This window comes from Parasteatoda tepidariorum, chromosome 2 (genome assembly GCF_043381705.1).
Source record: "Parasteatoda tepidariorum isolate YZ-2023 chromosome 2, CAS_Ptep_4.0, whole genome shotgun sequence".
NCBI classification, from domain to species: domain Eukaryota; kingdom Metazoa; phylum Arthropoda; class Arachnida; order Araneae; family Theridiidae; genus Parasteatoda; species Parasteatoda tepidariorum.
In genome coordinates this window covers 24009855-24028289 of record NC_092205.1, presented here as the reverse complement: position 1 = coordinate 24028289, position 18435 = coordinate 24009855, and the positions used below count along the sequence as shown (strand labels likewise).

Here is an 18435-nt window from a genome sequence, read left to right as displayed (position 1 = left end):
GAGAAATATTTCTATTCATACATAAAAAAGTGCTCCTAGAAAGTGTATTTTTTCAATGCGAAGTCAGTAAGAAAAGCAATACAATAACATTACTGAAAGTTATCTAAACAGGAAGATGCAGCGGTATTAATTTGTTGTAAAAGAAGAAAAGCAGATTTGTAAAATCTAACGCTAACCCACACAACTTCTGCAGACTCTTTTCAAAACGTTATAAAAGTAATGAAAAGGATCATTAAAAGAAGAAAGAAGTGACATAATAAGGGCCAGCTTATAAGCGATAATTAATATAATTTAATTATAGATTGGGTATATAATTACTATTAACTTAAATGTATGTACCAGTCTAGCGGGCTTACAGGGTTAAAAAGAGATATCTATTGAATAGTTTTGCTCTGTTCACTCAAAATAACTATAATTACAATGATACCAAGAGTAATTAAATTTAAGAATTAAATTACAAACTGTTTGTCATTTGAAGTGAGTTTTTATCAAACTGCATTTCATTTTTTAATTTAGAAAAATAGTATACTATTCATCTGATTTTAATTTATCATTATTATCAGCATATTTCAAAGATCAAGAAAAACTTGTTTTAATTAGGTATTTACAAAAGATTTTAAGTTTACTAAGTTAATTTTGTTAAAACTTAAATTTTTAGTAAATATAATTCAAATTTGCATATGAGATATTATCTGATAATATTTCATGTGCCATTTTTAGCATCGCATCTTAAAAAATGCCTTATACTTCGAAGATATTACAGATAAACTAATTATGAAAAACCTTTAATCATCATAATCAAATTTAATTAGTAGAATTAAAAAATGTAATTCTGCATGAAAACCATAACTATCACAAGCTATATAAAAATCATTACCATGATATCACTGATAATAGTTTATTTTAAACTTAAAAATTTAACCTTATTATATGTAGATGATTATATACCATATAGACAGTAATAATTGAATTTTATTGAATTAAAAATTTGTATATATTGGCAAAATTAGTAATATCATAATTTAATCCTAAAGGCTAAAAAACGAATTAATTTAATTATTTAATCCGAATATTAAATAACCATAATATTCATATTACAAGTTGAATTTTATGCACTTGAGTTTTAAAATGCACAGTTTACGTTTTAATGTTAAACTGTAACGAGAACATATCGCTGGTTCAAAGTTAAAACGACATTTCTGCACTCACTTCTCATTCAAATAACATGAGAAGTGAGTGCAGAAGTGTCGTTTTAATTTTGAACCAGCGTTCAGATTTGAATTTAACATGATGATATAAAAGCAATTTTTCTGTTCGAACTCAAAATTAACTCTAAAAAGTCATTTTCAAAGTAAACAAGTTATTAAGTTGTCGAAATAAATTTAGATTCGCGCAAGCTATCATATTGTACATATTAGAGTATAAAGCTGATTAACGAAGAATAGGTGATAAATTAACCACTCTTCGAAACAGATGAAGCAGTTTTAAGTACACGATACACCATGGAAGGAAAATTTAAATTTTCAGTTACTAACCAGTGACTGATAAACTAATAAATTTGCAGCCGCTTTTTCTTCGAAATAAATTAGTCTGTGAATTGATCGGTCCTTTTCACTTTAAAGCCACTTATTGCAGACTTTTTTTTCACTTGGATTAAATTATCCTTTCAATTAATTATCAATACAATTATATAATAAAATAAGTGAAATAATACAATAACAAAAGTTGTAACTCAAAAGTTGTATAAAAATAATGCAAATATTTGAGAAAATTTAGTTAAGCATACTCACATATTGAAGAACTTTAAATAAAAATATTAGGGGAGGGAAAATACATTTAACGAATACGCCAAAAGTTTTTAAAGTTTTCGAACTTTAAAACTAAGTTTTCGAACGAACTTTCTTTCCATTTGGGTCTTTCCACCCCAAATTGATGGATTCTTAAAGATCAAAATTTTGAATGGAGACATTTTAATGAAAATTCGGTTTTACAGAGACTCTTGCTACATTGTTACACTTGTATCATTAAATGAGTTTTAAGAAAAAGCTCTGTTGTTTATTCAAGTCGCATTTTTTCGTTAAATTGCCTAGTGCTTGTTTTCAGGACTAATATCGAGATACTACTAAGATAAGGCGAGAGTTTATAATTGATTTTTAAATATGAACTGTTAAAATGAGTAACGTAATTATGAAATTAAAATTAATAACCAACATCTTAAATACTATTTTAATATATATACTCCGTTATAGTATTGTCCCAAATCTGCAATTTTCATATGCAATTTATTGAAATTGCAAAACCTCACAAAGTTTACAATTAAAAAATGACTTACTTAAGTGAAATTTGCATTGTGTTTCGGTTCAAACATCAATCAATTTCGTCAGAATTTCATTGGCTAATTCCATGTTCTTTCCCACCCACTCTGACCAAACAGGTGAGGATAGAATCTTCTTTTTGTTTTCTTTTATAAAATTAACTGCACACAGTTTCAAACTCGGTTGATTGACCATATCAGAAACAGAAACCACTTCACAGACATTCTGCAAAGACAGTTTGGACATCAGTATTACTGAGCATCGTTTTTTCAAGTAATCCACTTGATATTTCTCAGCCACAAACATCAGTTTCAACAATTTCTCATAATCAGTGTTGGTGATCGTGTCAGTGTACAGAAACTCTAAAAATGATTGCAGAGTTTCACTTTCTACATCCGGAATATCAACAACGCCAGTCTGAGTTTCCAGCATATCTTGATCAAACATTTTAGAGAACACGGGAGATCGGGCTGACAGCAAACATTTGTGAGCAGCAATGATTTTGTCACGTGTCTTCAATTGAACGTCGCTATGCTTGTCATTCAATAGCATTTCTTTGAGATCGTCTTGCAGAGGTAAAGGAGAATCCATTAAACATGGAAAAGAATCTTCATGCGTCCGATTCTCAGAGCTTGAATCCAAATTTGCACTTGAAGTTATAATGGTACATACCAGAGTGAACGAATACGGTAAGTGAAAACGTGATTCGTCCACAAGCTGACTTTTTTCAATCCAAGTCTCAAATTTTTGGTTTTCGACGGCTTTTTTTGTCAATTCACAATCTATTTTGCGATTTTTATCATCCAATATTGATATATCCATTTCATAAGGTTGTACCAAACCCACTTCTCCAATTTTTATGTTGATTCTTTCGTCGGATGCTTGCATAATAATATCTATACGAGTAGATTCATGAAATGGAACTTTTATTTTCTTCGTCCAATTTTTATGACCACGAATATTTATTTTCCACTGTGTACGGATTGCAGTAGGAATTTCCTCCGCCAGTGCTTGTTTTTTGAAGCTTTCTTCAATTATGTGGCAGCGGACAGTTAATGTCGGATTCGTAATGTATTGCGTCATTTTCATATCCAAGGATTTTCTATCTAGAAAACGGTCCACTCCACTGCTATATCCATTTGAAAAACAGATATTTTCCTTTACGACTGATTTGAAAATCTTCCCACTTCCATCAATCAGTTCTAATTTAAATGTTACTGATATATTTTCAGATTTTCCGTCTTCATATAGCCTGCATAGAGAACACGAAAAACAGCCTGGAAATGGTGATTGATATCGGTGCACTTTTAAAAACCATTTTGTGCCATTCAATTGTTCAGCCTCAACAATTTGACTTTCGTTCTGGTATTCATCTCTTCTATTTACTAAATCATTGATGTAGCCGATTTCCCAAGAGAATGTAAACACTCCTTCAATTTCGTTAGACATGATGAAAACCTTAATACCTTGAAAATTTACAGTCTTTGAAGCCTGAAAGAAATACTTTTTATTCCATAAACGACAACCTATATCATTTTTACCACATATCAGCATTTCATGAACTGATTAATTCTTCTCTTTCTGCTGACGTAGTTGCTACTATCATGTGACACATGCACGTGATAAGATATCAAAAGTTTTAGATTTTTTTTCTGCTATATATTTAGTGACTTCCTTTGAAGAACGTTGATTCGACGAATTTTAAATATTCGATAATTTATTACGGAACATGGAAGGTTAAATTTTTTTTCAGGGGAATTCAAGACACAACAGTTATCAATTTATATTTTCAACAAACAATAGAATTTATTATCTTTTGAAACGCAAAAACTGAATGTTATCATCTCAATGCTGACGAGAGATAAGAATTGGTTCGTTCGTTTTCGTGAATCGGTTAATAATAGAATAAGTGAACCTTTTTAAACAAAAAGTTTGGAAATTTATAATTTAAGATATGATAGCGACAACAGTTTTGCTTTTTTTATTATTTATTTTTACATTTTTTTATTTAAAAAATACGGCAAATATTACGTAAAATCAAACCATGTTTTTCAACAAATTGCAACTTGGTCAATGCGCTGCGTTTAAAATATTTTAGCTACAAACATATAATGCACTGATTAGAAATCAATTTTATTAAGTGGGGATAACTGAATCTCAATTTTTTTCACTTATATTGATATCTCTATATCTTTTTTTTTTAAAATTATGGCAAATATATTACATGAAACCATATTTTTCAAGTAATCGTAACTAGGTCAGTTTGTTGTACATTGAAAATTTCAACTGCGAGCATACAATACACTATTAACACTCAATTTTATAATATACTATTAACAATCAATCTTTAATACAATGTTAACAATCAATTTTATAATACACTCTAAATTCCATATATTTACTAAACTGAATGATCACTAAATTTTAACAAAAGCATTTAAGTATGCACTTTTCATTGACCACTAAAACGCTTTTATTGAAAACTCTTCTTCTATCCAGAAGAAAGTACCTAATCTATTAAACAGACCCTCTAATTTATGGTTCTAATGGTATAGTTCTAATTTATGGTTCAAATAACTTGCCTTTAACTAAAAATGGAGAACAAAAATAGCAGTTTTTTAAAAATAAGGTTCTTAAGAGAGTTTTTTTTGTATGTGGCTAAATTAGATAAAATGGCCTCTGACGAAGACATTTTAACTCAGAAACTTTAAATTTTTAAAACAATCCAACACCACCAGGAATATATTAGAATAAAATAAAAAGTATTTAACTTTGCTTCTGATATTATCAGAAAGAATGGATTAAAAGAAGCCCTTTACTAATCGAAAAAGAAAGCCAAAACGACTATGACTCGATTCTGTGGTATTATATTTTAAAGTTATTGGAAGAAAAGATTGACAGTCCAGGTCAAACAGAAGGCTGTCTTAGTGAAATATTCAGAAGAAGACCTTGCCCCACCCTGGGAATTCATGTCAAATATGATAGTAATGTTTGCTATATTACTACGTCATCGATATTTTGATAAAAACAAGTCAATTGCTTACTTTAAAAATAAAGTAGACTTGATATGTCAACGAAAAGACTTCGAAATAAATAAAATTCTAACAATGATATAAATTTATAAAAAATGAGTTACTCACTTTCACATAAAGAGGTGTTGAGTTTAATCGACAATCATTTTCATTAAAATTTCGGTAGCTAATTCCATATTCTTTTTCATCCACTCTGACCAAATTGAGGACGAAATTATTTCTTTTTTGTTTGCTCTTATAAAATCGAACGCAGACAGTTTTAGTTCTGGATGATTTACCATTTCAGCAACAGAAATTATTTGACAAATGTTTTCCACGCTCAATTTTGTGATCAGTATTTGTGAGCATCGTTCTTTTAGATTGTCAACTTGATATTTATCAGCCACTAACATCAGTTTCAAAACTTCCTCGCAATCGGTAACGGGGATCGCATCAGTATACAGAAACTCTAAAAATGATTGCAGAGTCATGATTCACTTTCTAAAAATGATTCACTTTCTACATCAAGAATATCAACAACGCCAGTCTGAGTTTCCAGCATATCTTGATCGAACATGGTGGAGAACACGGTAGATCGGGCTGACAGGAAGCATTTGTGAGCAGCTATGATTTTGTCATGTGCCTTCAATTTTACGTCGCTATGCTTGTCGTTCAATAGCATTTTCTTGAGATCTTTTTGCAGAGTTGAAGGAGAAGCCTTTAAACTTGGAAAAGAATTGTCCTGCTTCCAATTCTCAACGCTTGAATCTAAACTTCCATTTGAAGTAGTAATGGAACATACCAGAGTGAAGGAATATGGTAAGTGAAAGCATGATTTGTCCACAAGCTGACGTTTTTCAATCCAAGTCTCAAATTTTTGGTTTTCGACGGCTTTTTTTGGCAATTCACAATCTATTTTGCGATTTTCATCACTCAATATTGATACATTCATTTTATAAGGTTGCAACGAATCCACTTTTTCAATTTTTATGATGATTCTTTCATCGGTAGCATGCATAATAATATCTATATGAGTACATTCATGAAATGGAACTTTTAACTTCTTTGACCAGATTTCAGGACCAGGAATACTTATTTTCCACTGTGTATGGATTACAGTTGGAATTTCCACCGTCATTGCTTGTTTTTTGTAACTTGCGTCAATTATATGGCAGCGAATATTTAATGTCGGACACAAGAGTCCTGTAAATTTCCTATACTGTTCCAAGGAACTACTATCTAGAAAACTGTCAACTTCACTGCTAGATCTTCTTGAAAAGGTGATATTTTCCTTTACAACTGATTTGAATATCTTCCCATACGTATCAATCAGTTCTAATTTATATGTTACTGATATATTTTCAGATTTGTCTTCGTCATTCAGTCTGCATAAACAACACGTAAAACAGCCTGCAATTAGTGATTGACATCTGTACACTCTTAAATACCATTTTGTGCCATTCAGTTGTTTAGCCTCAACAATTTTACTTTCTCTCTGGTATTCACCCACCGTATTTAATAAATCAATGAGGTCGTCAAATTCCCAAGTGAACGTAAACACTTCTTCAGTTTGGTTAAACATGCTAAAAACTTTGATACTTTAAAAGTTTACAGTGTTTGAAGCCTGAAATTAATACTTTTTATTCCCTAAACGACAACTGTATGATTCTTACTACATATCAACCTTTTATGAACTGATTAATTTTTCTCTGATGACGTAACTGCTACTATCATGTAACATTGATAAGATATCAACTTAATAAGATATCAACATTTTGAGATTTATTTTCTACTACATATTTAGCGACTGTGTGTGCATGGTTTATAGCATAATGAGCAAGAATGATATAAATTAATAACAATAGCTCGTTTTAGAATAATAATATTTAATTTAAACCGTTATTTAAAATAATATAACAATGAGCTATAAGTACATATGTTTGAAGCTAGGCTCGAAATTTTTTTACGATACTTTAAAAAAATGCTTTAAATTTTTTAAAATTAGTTGCCTTTTATCAATATAATTATAGATGAAACAACACAGACTAATAGCACATTGAAAATTGATTTCCAGTAATGTCTCATACATACAAATTTAAGACTCAATATTATTGAAAACAAAATAAAAATGATTCATTATTAACTACTGAAAATAGGTGAACACAAAAAGGCACAATTCTTTTTTTTTAAGTTAAAATTAGCAAAACTTTCGAAATAATAAAATAAATATTTATGTTTCTTTAACTTAAACGGTAGGTTGGCACAATCTTAAATAAATCTTCAATTCGAGGAAAATAAGAATGCTATAAAAATAATTCTTTATTTATCATCAAACAACTTTATTTTTGTCACCTTGATTACCTTTTTTTAAATTGTATGCACTTGAAGAGACAGAATTTCATTTACAATATCAAAACCAAATACAGCTCTGGCGATAGCGTTTGTTTTATAACTTAAAACTGAAGAACTTTCTTTATCAGAAAGCTTTTCCCGGAAAGTTCTTTATTCAATAACTGCTTTTTCCCCACATGTACTATTAAAAAAAAATTACATGAAATTATCTCTCTTTTGAAGGCTTTTACAGGTTATATATTTAATTGTATTATAGACAGTTCAAAAGCTGTCCATTGTCATTTAATAAAATGGATATTTGTGACAACTGTTAGCAGTTTGAGGCACCTCCCCAAAAATATCATAGAATTAATTTTTGATCTGATCATCGGATTTTCAAATAACAGTGCAACTGTACAAGGCATCGAGACGTAGTGAACAACCTAACAGCATCTTGAATATCCTAATTAAAAGTGGAATGTTTCATCTTTTTCTTGGGATTTATTCATACGATTACTGTGTCGGAAATAGAATGATTTAATTCCGAACAAATCTTATATTAGCTATTCTAGATATTATAATAAATGGAAATATTTGGCACAACTAAAATGTGAGAGCTTGTCGTATTTGGTCTACTCTTAAGGAGTTTCTTTACTAAAACCACTATTTTACGACTTCAAGAAAGCCTCGTGGTGTCACTTCGTCCCATTGGATACACTTTATAACAGTGTTTAATTTATAAAATGTTTGCGATTAGCACAGTTTAGCCGATTCTGGTGCTTGGTGCCATTTATTATAATTGTACTTCCAAAACAATTATTGATTTTATGCATTTCAGATGGAACGATAATATTTGAAAGAGATTTAAGCATTCAAAAATGGAATATTTATGCTACCTAATTCTTACACAAATGACTATATAACTTTATAACAATATAGATTAAAAATATTTTATTTATAAGTATTTAACAAACAAGTTTCCTCATTTTAAGTTGGAATAAACATGTTTATATTTTTTTAATAAATAAATTCTTTTTGTGTTTTTTCATTTTTTTAGTTTTATAATAGATTTACAATATCAAAATAAAATGTGTTTTCTAAAGATAGGATAGTGTTTTAAAATTAGGAACTGGTAGAGCTTTCATTACCCTCATGAAAATTCCTTATTCAATAACTACTTTTTTTTCAAGTACATAAATAGAAAAATCGCATTAATTTTTTTCTTTGATCTTTATTTGAATTCAAAAAATTTCCAAAAAAATATATGAGTATATTATTGCTTTAACAATGTCAATTTTAAAAGTTCTAATGTAATTTCGCAAATTCACTCGTCGCGATAAACTTTGGAAATATGAAAACCTATGAAAAACTTAGACTAATATTAAAATGTTTTGAAAATTTTTTAATTATTGATTTCGCTTACAAAAAATATTTGATTTAAACCAACGACCTCTAGCTTGATTCAACATAGATTAGAAACTTTTTTTTGTTGAAAAAAGTATTGATTTATTTCAAAGATAGCGATGTTAACTGGAGTAAATCAATATTTTAAAAGGAAAGAATTCATATTATTAAGAAAAATTGTCCACAGCTTAAAATCTGTTAAAAAGTAAGGCTGTTGCACAAATCTCTGGTAAAATATCCTCACAATTGCTTCGCTGACTTTTTACAACAGCGTCACTTTATAGGATCTAATCTGATATCAGTTTGGCTTTTCAACTAATTCATATTTTCTGGTTAATATCAACAACATAAACTTTACAGAAAGGAGAGGATATTAAAGTAGGGCAAACCGAACAAATTTATAACGGTTAATGGCTTTAGTTTACTGCTAAACACCATAAATCTTGGGTATATTGAAAAAATGTATACCGGACAGTTGTACTTAAAGAAAAAACATCAGTGCAGTCTATCTTAAGTCAGAGATATCTCTTTCTTATAATTCATAAAAAGAAAAAAGTGATCCCACTTCAGCCTAAACAACTGTGATAAAACTAAAAAATAAATGAGAAACTAAATAAAACTAAACTAAAAAATAGGAAAAAGTCATGTGAGCATCACTCACTCTGTGATTGGTCGAAATTTGTGTCGGCACAATAGCAGGTTGAGAGCAAGCATTATTAAACAAGCAGGCTTTTCCTAAATATGTTTTCCTAAGTCTCTTTTCCAAAATATGTTATAAAGTGTTTGTCTGTGATTGGTCGAAATTTGCTACGGCACAATAGCAGAACGAAATTTATTGAGCTTTCTGAAGAACTCATGGAGAAGACAATGACATCCAAAATAATTTGCACCATTTCAAATAACAAATTTAGTAGAAGGTGATTATCACTAAAATGACAATAACTTTAAACTCAATAAACTACAAGTCTTCTATTACGAAGACTTGTATGTAAATCATTGTAGAGAATAGATGATGCGTCTTTTGAGTAAACAAAATTTCATTTTAGATCTTTTTCAGCTCTGTCGTTTGTTTTAACACCTTCGTTTGAGGCTTCCTTATCATGGGTTGCAAGCAAGTATTATTAAATACGTAGGCCTCATAGGCATTTTTAAATATGTTATAAGGTTACCTTATTATTTAATAATCCTTATCTTAAAATTTCAAATGTTATTCGAATAATGTAAATTTTAAATGTATTTTTTTTTTATCAGGAGACCTTTTTATGGTTTGAATGACTTTTTATTCTCTAATTTGTTTCTTCTTTTTGTGCCAAATTAAGTATGAATCAGCGAGAGCAGCAAAGATAATAACCGGTGCCGTGTCTTCCACCAACAATGGCAAGATAATCAGAGAGTGTGGTCTAGAAAGTCTTTAAAGGAGAAGGAAAATAAATATGATAAAGTTCACCAACGAAGAGCTAAGTCGCGTACCTGAACATATTTCCCGCATTACCTTCGATGAATGGAATGCCAAGATAAGATTGAAACGATCTTCACTCATGCAATACGATAGAGATATCAGAGCAAGCGTAGGCCTTGAGCACAACAAATATGTCATTCTACAAGAACCAATCCTCCACAAAAGGCTTCCACTGAACACAAATATCCACACTGACCTCTTGGAGCCATGCAATAAAATCGAAAATAATGATATCATTAAAGAAAAAGGACTCAAGACAATTGAACAGTTTCCAAAAGAGAACTTTGTACATACATATTCAGGTGGTTCCTCTGATGAAACTATCACACATGGAGGCTCCGGAGTGTTTTTAACTACTTTTAGTAATTCCCCTAAACAAGGCAAATTTGGAGCAGGCGCTATAGCCTCTAACTTCACCTGCGAGCTACGGGCAATTTTGGAGGCCCTTGACATGCATAAAGCCCTTCCCACCTCTGAGCAAGCAAAGGGCCTTGTTATCTTCTGCGACTTGAAGTTTGCGGTCCTAGCAATTTTAAAAAGGGACTCATATATCTATTTAATCATTTCAAACCTTCATGATCTTCAGGACTTAAACATAATCTGTACTCTTCAGTGGATACTGCTGCACACGTTGACATTGCAGGCAATGAAAATGCAGATAAATTAGCCAAGGATGCCAGAAATGTCAACATTAATGACAGTAACGTCTCCATCCAAGAATGCAAATGCAATTGCTAAATCTAAACTAAGAAAAAAACCTATTCCAATGAAGCACATGATTTGTAATATAAATGCAGATAGATCCACAACAAAAACTATAGCCAGGCTGAGAACCAATCACCACAGAGGCATGAAGATGGACAGAAGAGGGCAAGAAAGTATATAGGAATTGTGGAAACTGCCCAGATACGCAGCTGACACCATGCCACATCTTTAAGTGTCCAGCAATGAGTGCTAATCTGAGAGAAAAAGGAGTCTTGCCGTCATTGATAGACCTTTATGACGCATGGACGCATTGAATCAAGACGCATGGAAACATTTGATTCGGCTATTTCATAGACACGACAAAAAAAAAGTATGAAACACAATTCAATTTCGTTATCAAGAGTACTTAATGCCGTAGATTGTTTTTGGTGCAGTAGAATCGTTTTCGGCGTTTTTCAGTCAATATCATCAATAAAATAAAACTCTCTTACGTTGCACTTTCTATCGGAATTACAAATGCTATAAAAGTCCTTAAATTTGAAATGTAAATAGTAACTGGAAAAAAAGGCACTACTTTTCAAGATGTTCAAAAACTATTAGATTTTAGTATTATAGTAAATATCAAACTTCCTTCCTTCCTTCCTCACTGGCTCGACAGCCCAGGATGGGCCTTGGCCTTCTCCAGTAGTTTTTTCCAAGCTGTCCTTCTTTTGGCAATGGACTTCCAATTCTTTATTTTTAATATAGATAAATCTTTCTCCAGGGTATCTAGCCATCTGAGATTTGGCCTGCCCCTTCTACGTGTTCCTGTCGGCCGGGTATCAAAAATCTTTTTCACAATACGGTCTTCTTCCATTCTTACTAAGTGGCCTGCCCATTTTATCTTTTGGACTTTAATGAATCTTATGATGTCTGGTTCATTATATGATCGATAGAGTTCTAAATTTGATCTTCTTAATCACTGACCGTTTTTATTAATTCCTCCAAAAATGCACCGCAATATCTTTCTCTCAAATATGCTCAGCATTTCTTCATCTGCACGAGTCAATGTCCATGTTTCACAAGCATATGTTAAAACTGACCTAATGAGGCCTTTAAATAATAACAGCTTTGTTTTTCTCTTGATTACATTTGATCTTAAAAACTTTCTTAATCCATAAAGGCACCTATTTGCTGCTGTGATTCTCTTTCGTATTTCTGCAGTTACATCGTTCCTGTTATTTATTTCAGAGCCTAAATACGTGAAGCTGTCCACTACCTCGAATGAATGTCCCCCAATTTTTAGATGGGTACTCCTGTGGGCTGTTTTAGTACAAGGCATATATTTAGTTTTATTTTCATTTATTTTTAGACCCATCTTCAGGGCCTCTTTCTCTAAAGAAATAAAGGCCTCTTCAAGTGCTCTTGGTGTTCGAGCAATAATTCCTATATCGTCAGCAAAAGCCAACAATTGTATTGACTTATTAAATATAGTTCCTCTGTTATTGATTTTTGAATCTCTTATTACCTTTTCTAATGCTAGATTAAAGAGGAGACAGGCTAAAGAATCTCCCTGTCGCACACCATTTTTTATTTCTAATGGCTCTGATAAACAATTCTGTATTTTTACCATGATTTTAGTTTCACTTAGTGTTAGGTTAATCAATCTCACCAATTTTTCTGGTATTTTAAATTCTCTCATTGCCATGATCAGAGCTTTTCTGTTAATACTATCATAGGCGGTTTTAAAGTCAATGAACAGGTTGTGCAAATCAATTCCAAATTCTCTCGTTTTCTCCAATATCTGCCGAATGGTAAAAATTTGCTCAGTAGTTGATCTTCCCCTTCTAAAACCACTTTGATACTCTCCTATTATTCCCTCTGAAAACATAGTAAGTCTATTGAATAAAATATTTGAGANACGAATTTTAAATATTCGATAATTTATTACGGAACATGGAAGGTTAAATTTTTTTTCAGGGGAATTCACGACACAACAATTATCAATTTATATTTTGGGAAAACAATAAATCTTTCGAAACGCAAGAATTGAATGTTATCATCTCAATGCTGACGAGAGATAAGATTTGGTTCGCTCGTTTTCGTGAATCGGTTAATCATCGAATAAGTGAATCTTTCTTAAAAAAAAGTTCAAAAAATTATAATTTACGATATGATAGTCGACAAAAAGTTTGTTTCACTTTCTTTTTTTATATTTATTTTCCAAATTTTTTTATTTAAAAAAAATACGGCAAATTTTACGTAAATTGTTGTTGTTGTTGTTAATTTACGTCGCACTAGAGCTGCACAATGGGCTATTGGCGACGGTCTGGGAAACATCCCGGAGGATGATCCGAAGACATGCCATCAGATTTTTGATCCTCTGCGGAGGGGAAATTTAATTTTACGTAAAACCAAACCATATTTTTCAACAAATTGCAACTTGGTTAATTCCTTGCATGAAAAACATTTTAGCGGCAAACATATAATGCTTTGGTAAGAAATGAATTTCATAATGTAGTGACAGCTAATTTTCATTTTCAGTCATATTTTTATAACTTTCATTTCTTAAAAAATACGGCAAATATATTATCTTCATGAAACCATATTTTAAAGTAATCGCAACTAGGTCAATTTTCGTATAATAAAAATTTTAACTGCGAACATATGATGCAATTTTAACAATCAATTTTATAGTATACTATTAACAATCAATTTTTTAATACATTGTTAACAATCAATTTGATTATACACTGTAAATTCTATATGTTTATTAAACTGTATGGTCAATAAATGTTAACAAAAGCATTTAGGTATGCACGTTTCATTCAGCAATAAAACGCTTTTATTGAAAACTCTTCTTTTATCCAAAAAAAAAAAGTTCCTAATCTATAAAACAGACCATCAGACTAGTTCTAATTTAAGGTTAAAACAACTAGCTTCTAACTATAAATAGATAACAAAAATAGCAGTTTTTGAAGAAAAAAAGTTCTTGAGAGGNTTTTTTTTTTTTTTTTTTTTTTTTTTTTTTTTTTTTTTTTTTTGCTAATTTAGATAAAATGACCTCTGGCGAAGACATTTAGCTCAGAAATTTATAAATTTTTTAAAGAGTCCCATATTATCAAGAATATCAAAATCAAATAAAAAAATTAACTTTGCTTCTGATATTATCAGAAAGAATGGATTAAAAGAAACCTAAACGGACTAATCGAAAAAGAAGAAGGGCAAAACCACTATGACTCGATTCTAGTCTCGATTTAGATTTTAAAGCTATTGGAAGAAAAGATTGACAGTCCGGGTCAAACAGTAGGCTGTCTTGGGGAAATATATTTCAAATCTTGGTGAATATAGTCCATGCCCCACCCTGGGAAGTCATGTCAAATATGATAGAAATGTGTGCTATGTTATAGCGTCATCGATATTTTAATAAAAAAATTTTTTTAATTTTAAACATAAAATAGACTTGATATCTCAATGAAAGGCCTTCTAAATAAATAAATTTCTAGCAATGATATAAATTTATAAAAAAAGAATTACTCACTTTTATAAAAAGTTGTTTTGGTTTTAATCGGCAATCATTTTCATTAAAATTTCGTTAGCCAATTCCATGTTCTTTTTCATCCACTCTGACCAAACAGTGGACGAAATGATTTCTTTTTTATTTGCTCTTATAAAATCGAATGCAGACAGTTTTAGTTCTGGATGATTTACCCTTTCAGCAACAGAAATTACATGGCAAATATTTTCCAAGCTCAATTTTGTAGTCAGTATTTGTGAACATCGTTCTTTCAGTTCGTCAACTTGATATTTATCTGCCACTAACATCAGTTTCAAAATTTCCTCGCAATCGGTATCGGTTATCGTGTCTGTATACAGAAACTCCAAAAATGATTGCAGAATATCACTCTCCACATCTAGAATATCAACTACGCCAGTCTGAGTTTCCAACATATCTTGATCGAACATGGTGGCGAACACGGGAGATCGGGCTGACAGCAAGCATTTGTGAGCAGCTATGATTTTGTCATGTGTCTTCAATTTTACGTCGCTATGCATGTCGTTCAATAGCATTTTCTTGAGATCTCTTTGCAGAGTTAATGGAGAAGCCTTTATACTTGGAAAAGAATCATCCTGCTTCCAATTCTCTGCACTTGAATCTGAATTTCCATCAGAAGTTGTCATGGAACATACCAGAGTGAACGAATACGGTAAGTGAAAGCATGACTTGTCCATGAGTTGACTTTTTTCAATCCAGGTCTCAAATTTCTGGTTTTCGACGACTTTTTTTGGAAATTCACAATCTATTTTATGATTTTCATTATTCAATATTGCGATTTTCAGATTATAAGGTTGAAACGAATCCACTTTTTCAATTTTTATGTTGATTCTTTCATCGGAAGCATGCATAATAATATCTATATGACTGCATTCATGAAATGGAACTTTTATTTTCTTCGTCCAGTTTTCAGGACCAGGAATATTAATTTTCCACTGTGTATAGATTGCAGTTGGAATTTCCACCGTCATTGCTTGTTTTTTGTAGCTTGCGTCTGTTATGTGGCAGCGGACAGTTAGCATCGTAGAAGGTAATCCCAAAAATTTCGAATACTTTTTCAAGGAATTATTATCTAGAAAACTGTCAACTTCACTGCTAGATCCTTGTGAAAAAGTGATATTTTCCTTTCTGATAGATTTGAAAATAAACCCATCTTTATCAATCAGTTCTAATTTATATGTTACAGAAATGTTTTCAGATTTGCCGTCGTCATATAGCCTGCGCAGAGAACACGAAAAACAGCCTGGAAGTGATGATTCACGGCGGTATACTCTTAAATACCATTTAGTTCCCTTCAATGTTTCAGCCTCAACTATGGGACTCGTTTTCTGGTATTCACTTTTTAGTTCAAATAAATTGTAGACGTTGTTAACTTTCCAAGTAAACGTAAACATTCCTTCAGTTTTGTTCGACATGATTCAAACCTAATCATGCGAAAATTCACTTTTTTGTCTGTGATAAATACTTTTTATTCCATGCATATAAATCTAAACGAAAATTGGTCTTACCTCAATTTTGCCGTTCGTGAACTGATTATTTTTTCTAATCTGTTGACGTAGTTACTCATATCATGTAATGCATGCACGTGATAAAATATCCACATTCTCAGATTTGCTTTTTACACTTTTTTTAACTGATATCTGGTATCTGCTACTCCCGATGAAAAAGTTTCATTTTAAGATCCTTCATAATGATGTCACACTTAAAGGGGAGAGATGGGTTTTTTAAAATTATCACATTTTGTGACAGGGTCACCGCAACCGCATATTTTTGGGAGGGGAAAATAATCATTTTGCCAAATAAAACTTCTAATTTAACCTAACCCTGTATTTGCCTGCTTTTCATTTGCTTCTATAAAAAGTTATTTTGTTGCTATCATTTTGACTTACTATATTCTACTAATTAATTACAGGCCTAACAATCTCATACATAATTATTCCAGTAAATAAGCAGTAATTGGTCAATAAATTAGGCATTTAAATGTTATGAAAACTGGAGTTCGATCCTTAGGCCCATCAGATTGATAGGTATCAGCTTGTCCAGGGAGTAAAGGCGGCATGAGCGCAATGCTAACCTTATCCCCACGATCAGCCTGTTGGTCACAAAATTGAGGATTCTTCATTCTATAAGCCCCTTGACTACACTGAGCTATAGCTTTCCTATTTATCTAATCAATAAATAATGAACCATTTGATAAGTAAACATAAAAAAGACAAATAACTTAATTCACAGCTAAGATAAAGACAAAATTTTTCATTATCTCGCGAATTAAATGATTGGCAATAGGTAAATCTCGTCAAATACCGAATAGATAGATAGTCACATGAGCAAGGGAAGAGAAGAAAGATACTACTTTATATAAATATTGACATTGAGCCTACTATCAGGTATGTAATTATTTTATCTTTCCAGTTATCTTATAATTTAAATTTGGTTTTTAATAAAAGATTAAAATATACAGATTAACCTTTCGGGTTATACAAAAAAATAATCAAATGCATTGTAAAACATCAGGAACATATTACTCATTTACGGGAATGAGGGTAAGTAATTCTCACGCTAAATGTCGGTGAGATCTAGACAAGGCTCCAAATGCATGTTTATGAAAATGGACTCGGCTCAAAATGTGTTTTTACGAAAGTGGATAGAGCTTGAGATTTGACAATTGTCGTAAGCATGCATTTTGAGCTGTGCTCAGCTTTGTAAACGCGCATTTTGAGTTGGATTCAATTTCGCAACCTTGCATTTCGAGTTATGTCCATTTTCATAAACACGCATTTCGAGTTATGTCCATTTTCGTAACCATGCATTTCGAATTATGTCCATCTTCGAAAACACGCATTTCGAGTTATGTCCATTTCGTAACTATGCATTTCGAGGCATGTTCATTTTTGTAAACGTACATTTCGAGCTGAATTCTGATTTACTAACTCACAGTGACGTAATAGTTTTCGTTAAACTGAATGAAAGGATGCAAAAAATAATTCTTCAATTTTGGTCTAAAATAACACGAAGCATAATTACCGCATCAATAACATTTCTATATTTGAAATGCTCTTTAATCATTTCTCCAGTATTGCATAAAATAACAGAATGTATCATTTAATGTTTGTGTTATGACAGTATAAAGCAAGGCTGGTAATAATTTTCTGAGAAATTAGTGCCAGTGGCAATAACTTATATCTTAAATTTTGAATGATAATCAAAAGTATGATACTTCCCTTAAGTTAAACATTGTTTACAGAGTCTATCTATCATGGAAATTTTGTATGTATTTAGAAATTAAGATAAGTTTCTCCAATATATAATTTAATTCCAACTTTTTTTCCATAACTTCATGCTGTATTCGTCTATAAAACTAACCAAACTATATCCCCCTATTCTTTGTTTCACCTTTTGAATTTTCATAAAAGAAGTGCGAAGAGGTGCTTGAAGAGTAGCCGATTGGTATGTCTCAATTTCTGATGAAACTGGCACATTTTTATGGGGAAATCGGAGCTCCATGCGATTGACATATGGGCTTTTCGACGGCAAGGAGGGAATTAGCTTTGTAGAAGAAAGTGTAAGAAGTGAAAAATGAATACCTAGAACAATACTTAAGCGTTCTCTTTTTTTCAGAAAAAAAGCAAATTAAGTTTGAATTTTATTTGAGTTTTCGCAATAAAATGAGAAAAA

At 31.2% G+C, this 18435-nt stretch overlaps 2 protein-coding genes across 5 annotated transcripts in view; both read right to left on the bottom strand.

Annotated features, from left to right (window-relative positions):
- LOC122270362 (speckle-type POZ protein B-like) overlaps positions 1-6991 on the bottom strand; it is a 48125-nt gene extending 41134 nt beyond the window's left edge. Inside the window, exon 1 of the transcript XR_011636113.1 lies at positions 5456-6991. The gene's annotated coding sequence lies outside the window, so the exon portion shown is untranslated. The remainder of the gene's footprint in view (positions 1-5455) is intronic.
- The window catches only part of LOC107436303 (speckle-type POZ protein B-like), a 35091-nt gene extending 18189 nt beyond the window's left edge, over positions 1-16902 (bottom strand). For 2 of the 4 annotated variants that reach the window (XR_006225756.2, XM_043047398.2), the window contains exon 1: positions 2333-4081. Coding sequence is in view for 1 of the 4 variants with exons in the window: in XM_043047398.2 (XP_042903332.1) it covers positions 2361-3869 (1509 nt within the window). In the remaining 3 variants the exon portion in view is untranslated. Of the gene's footprint in view, positions 1-1790; positions 2306-2332; positions 4082-14745 lie in introns of those variants that run through there. The other 2 variants (XR_011636110.1, XM_043047399.2) reach the window with 2 other exon arrangements.
- Positions 16903-18435: the final 1533 nt, after the last annotated feature.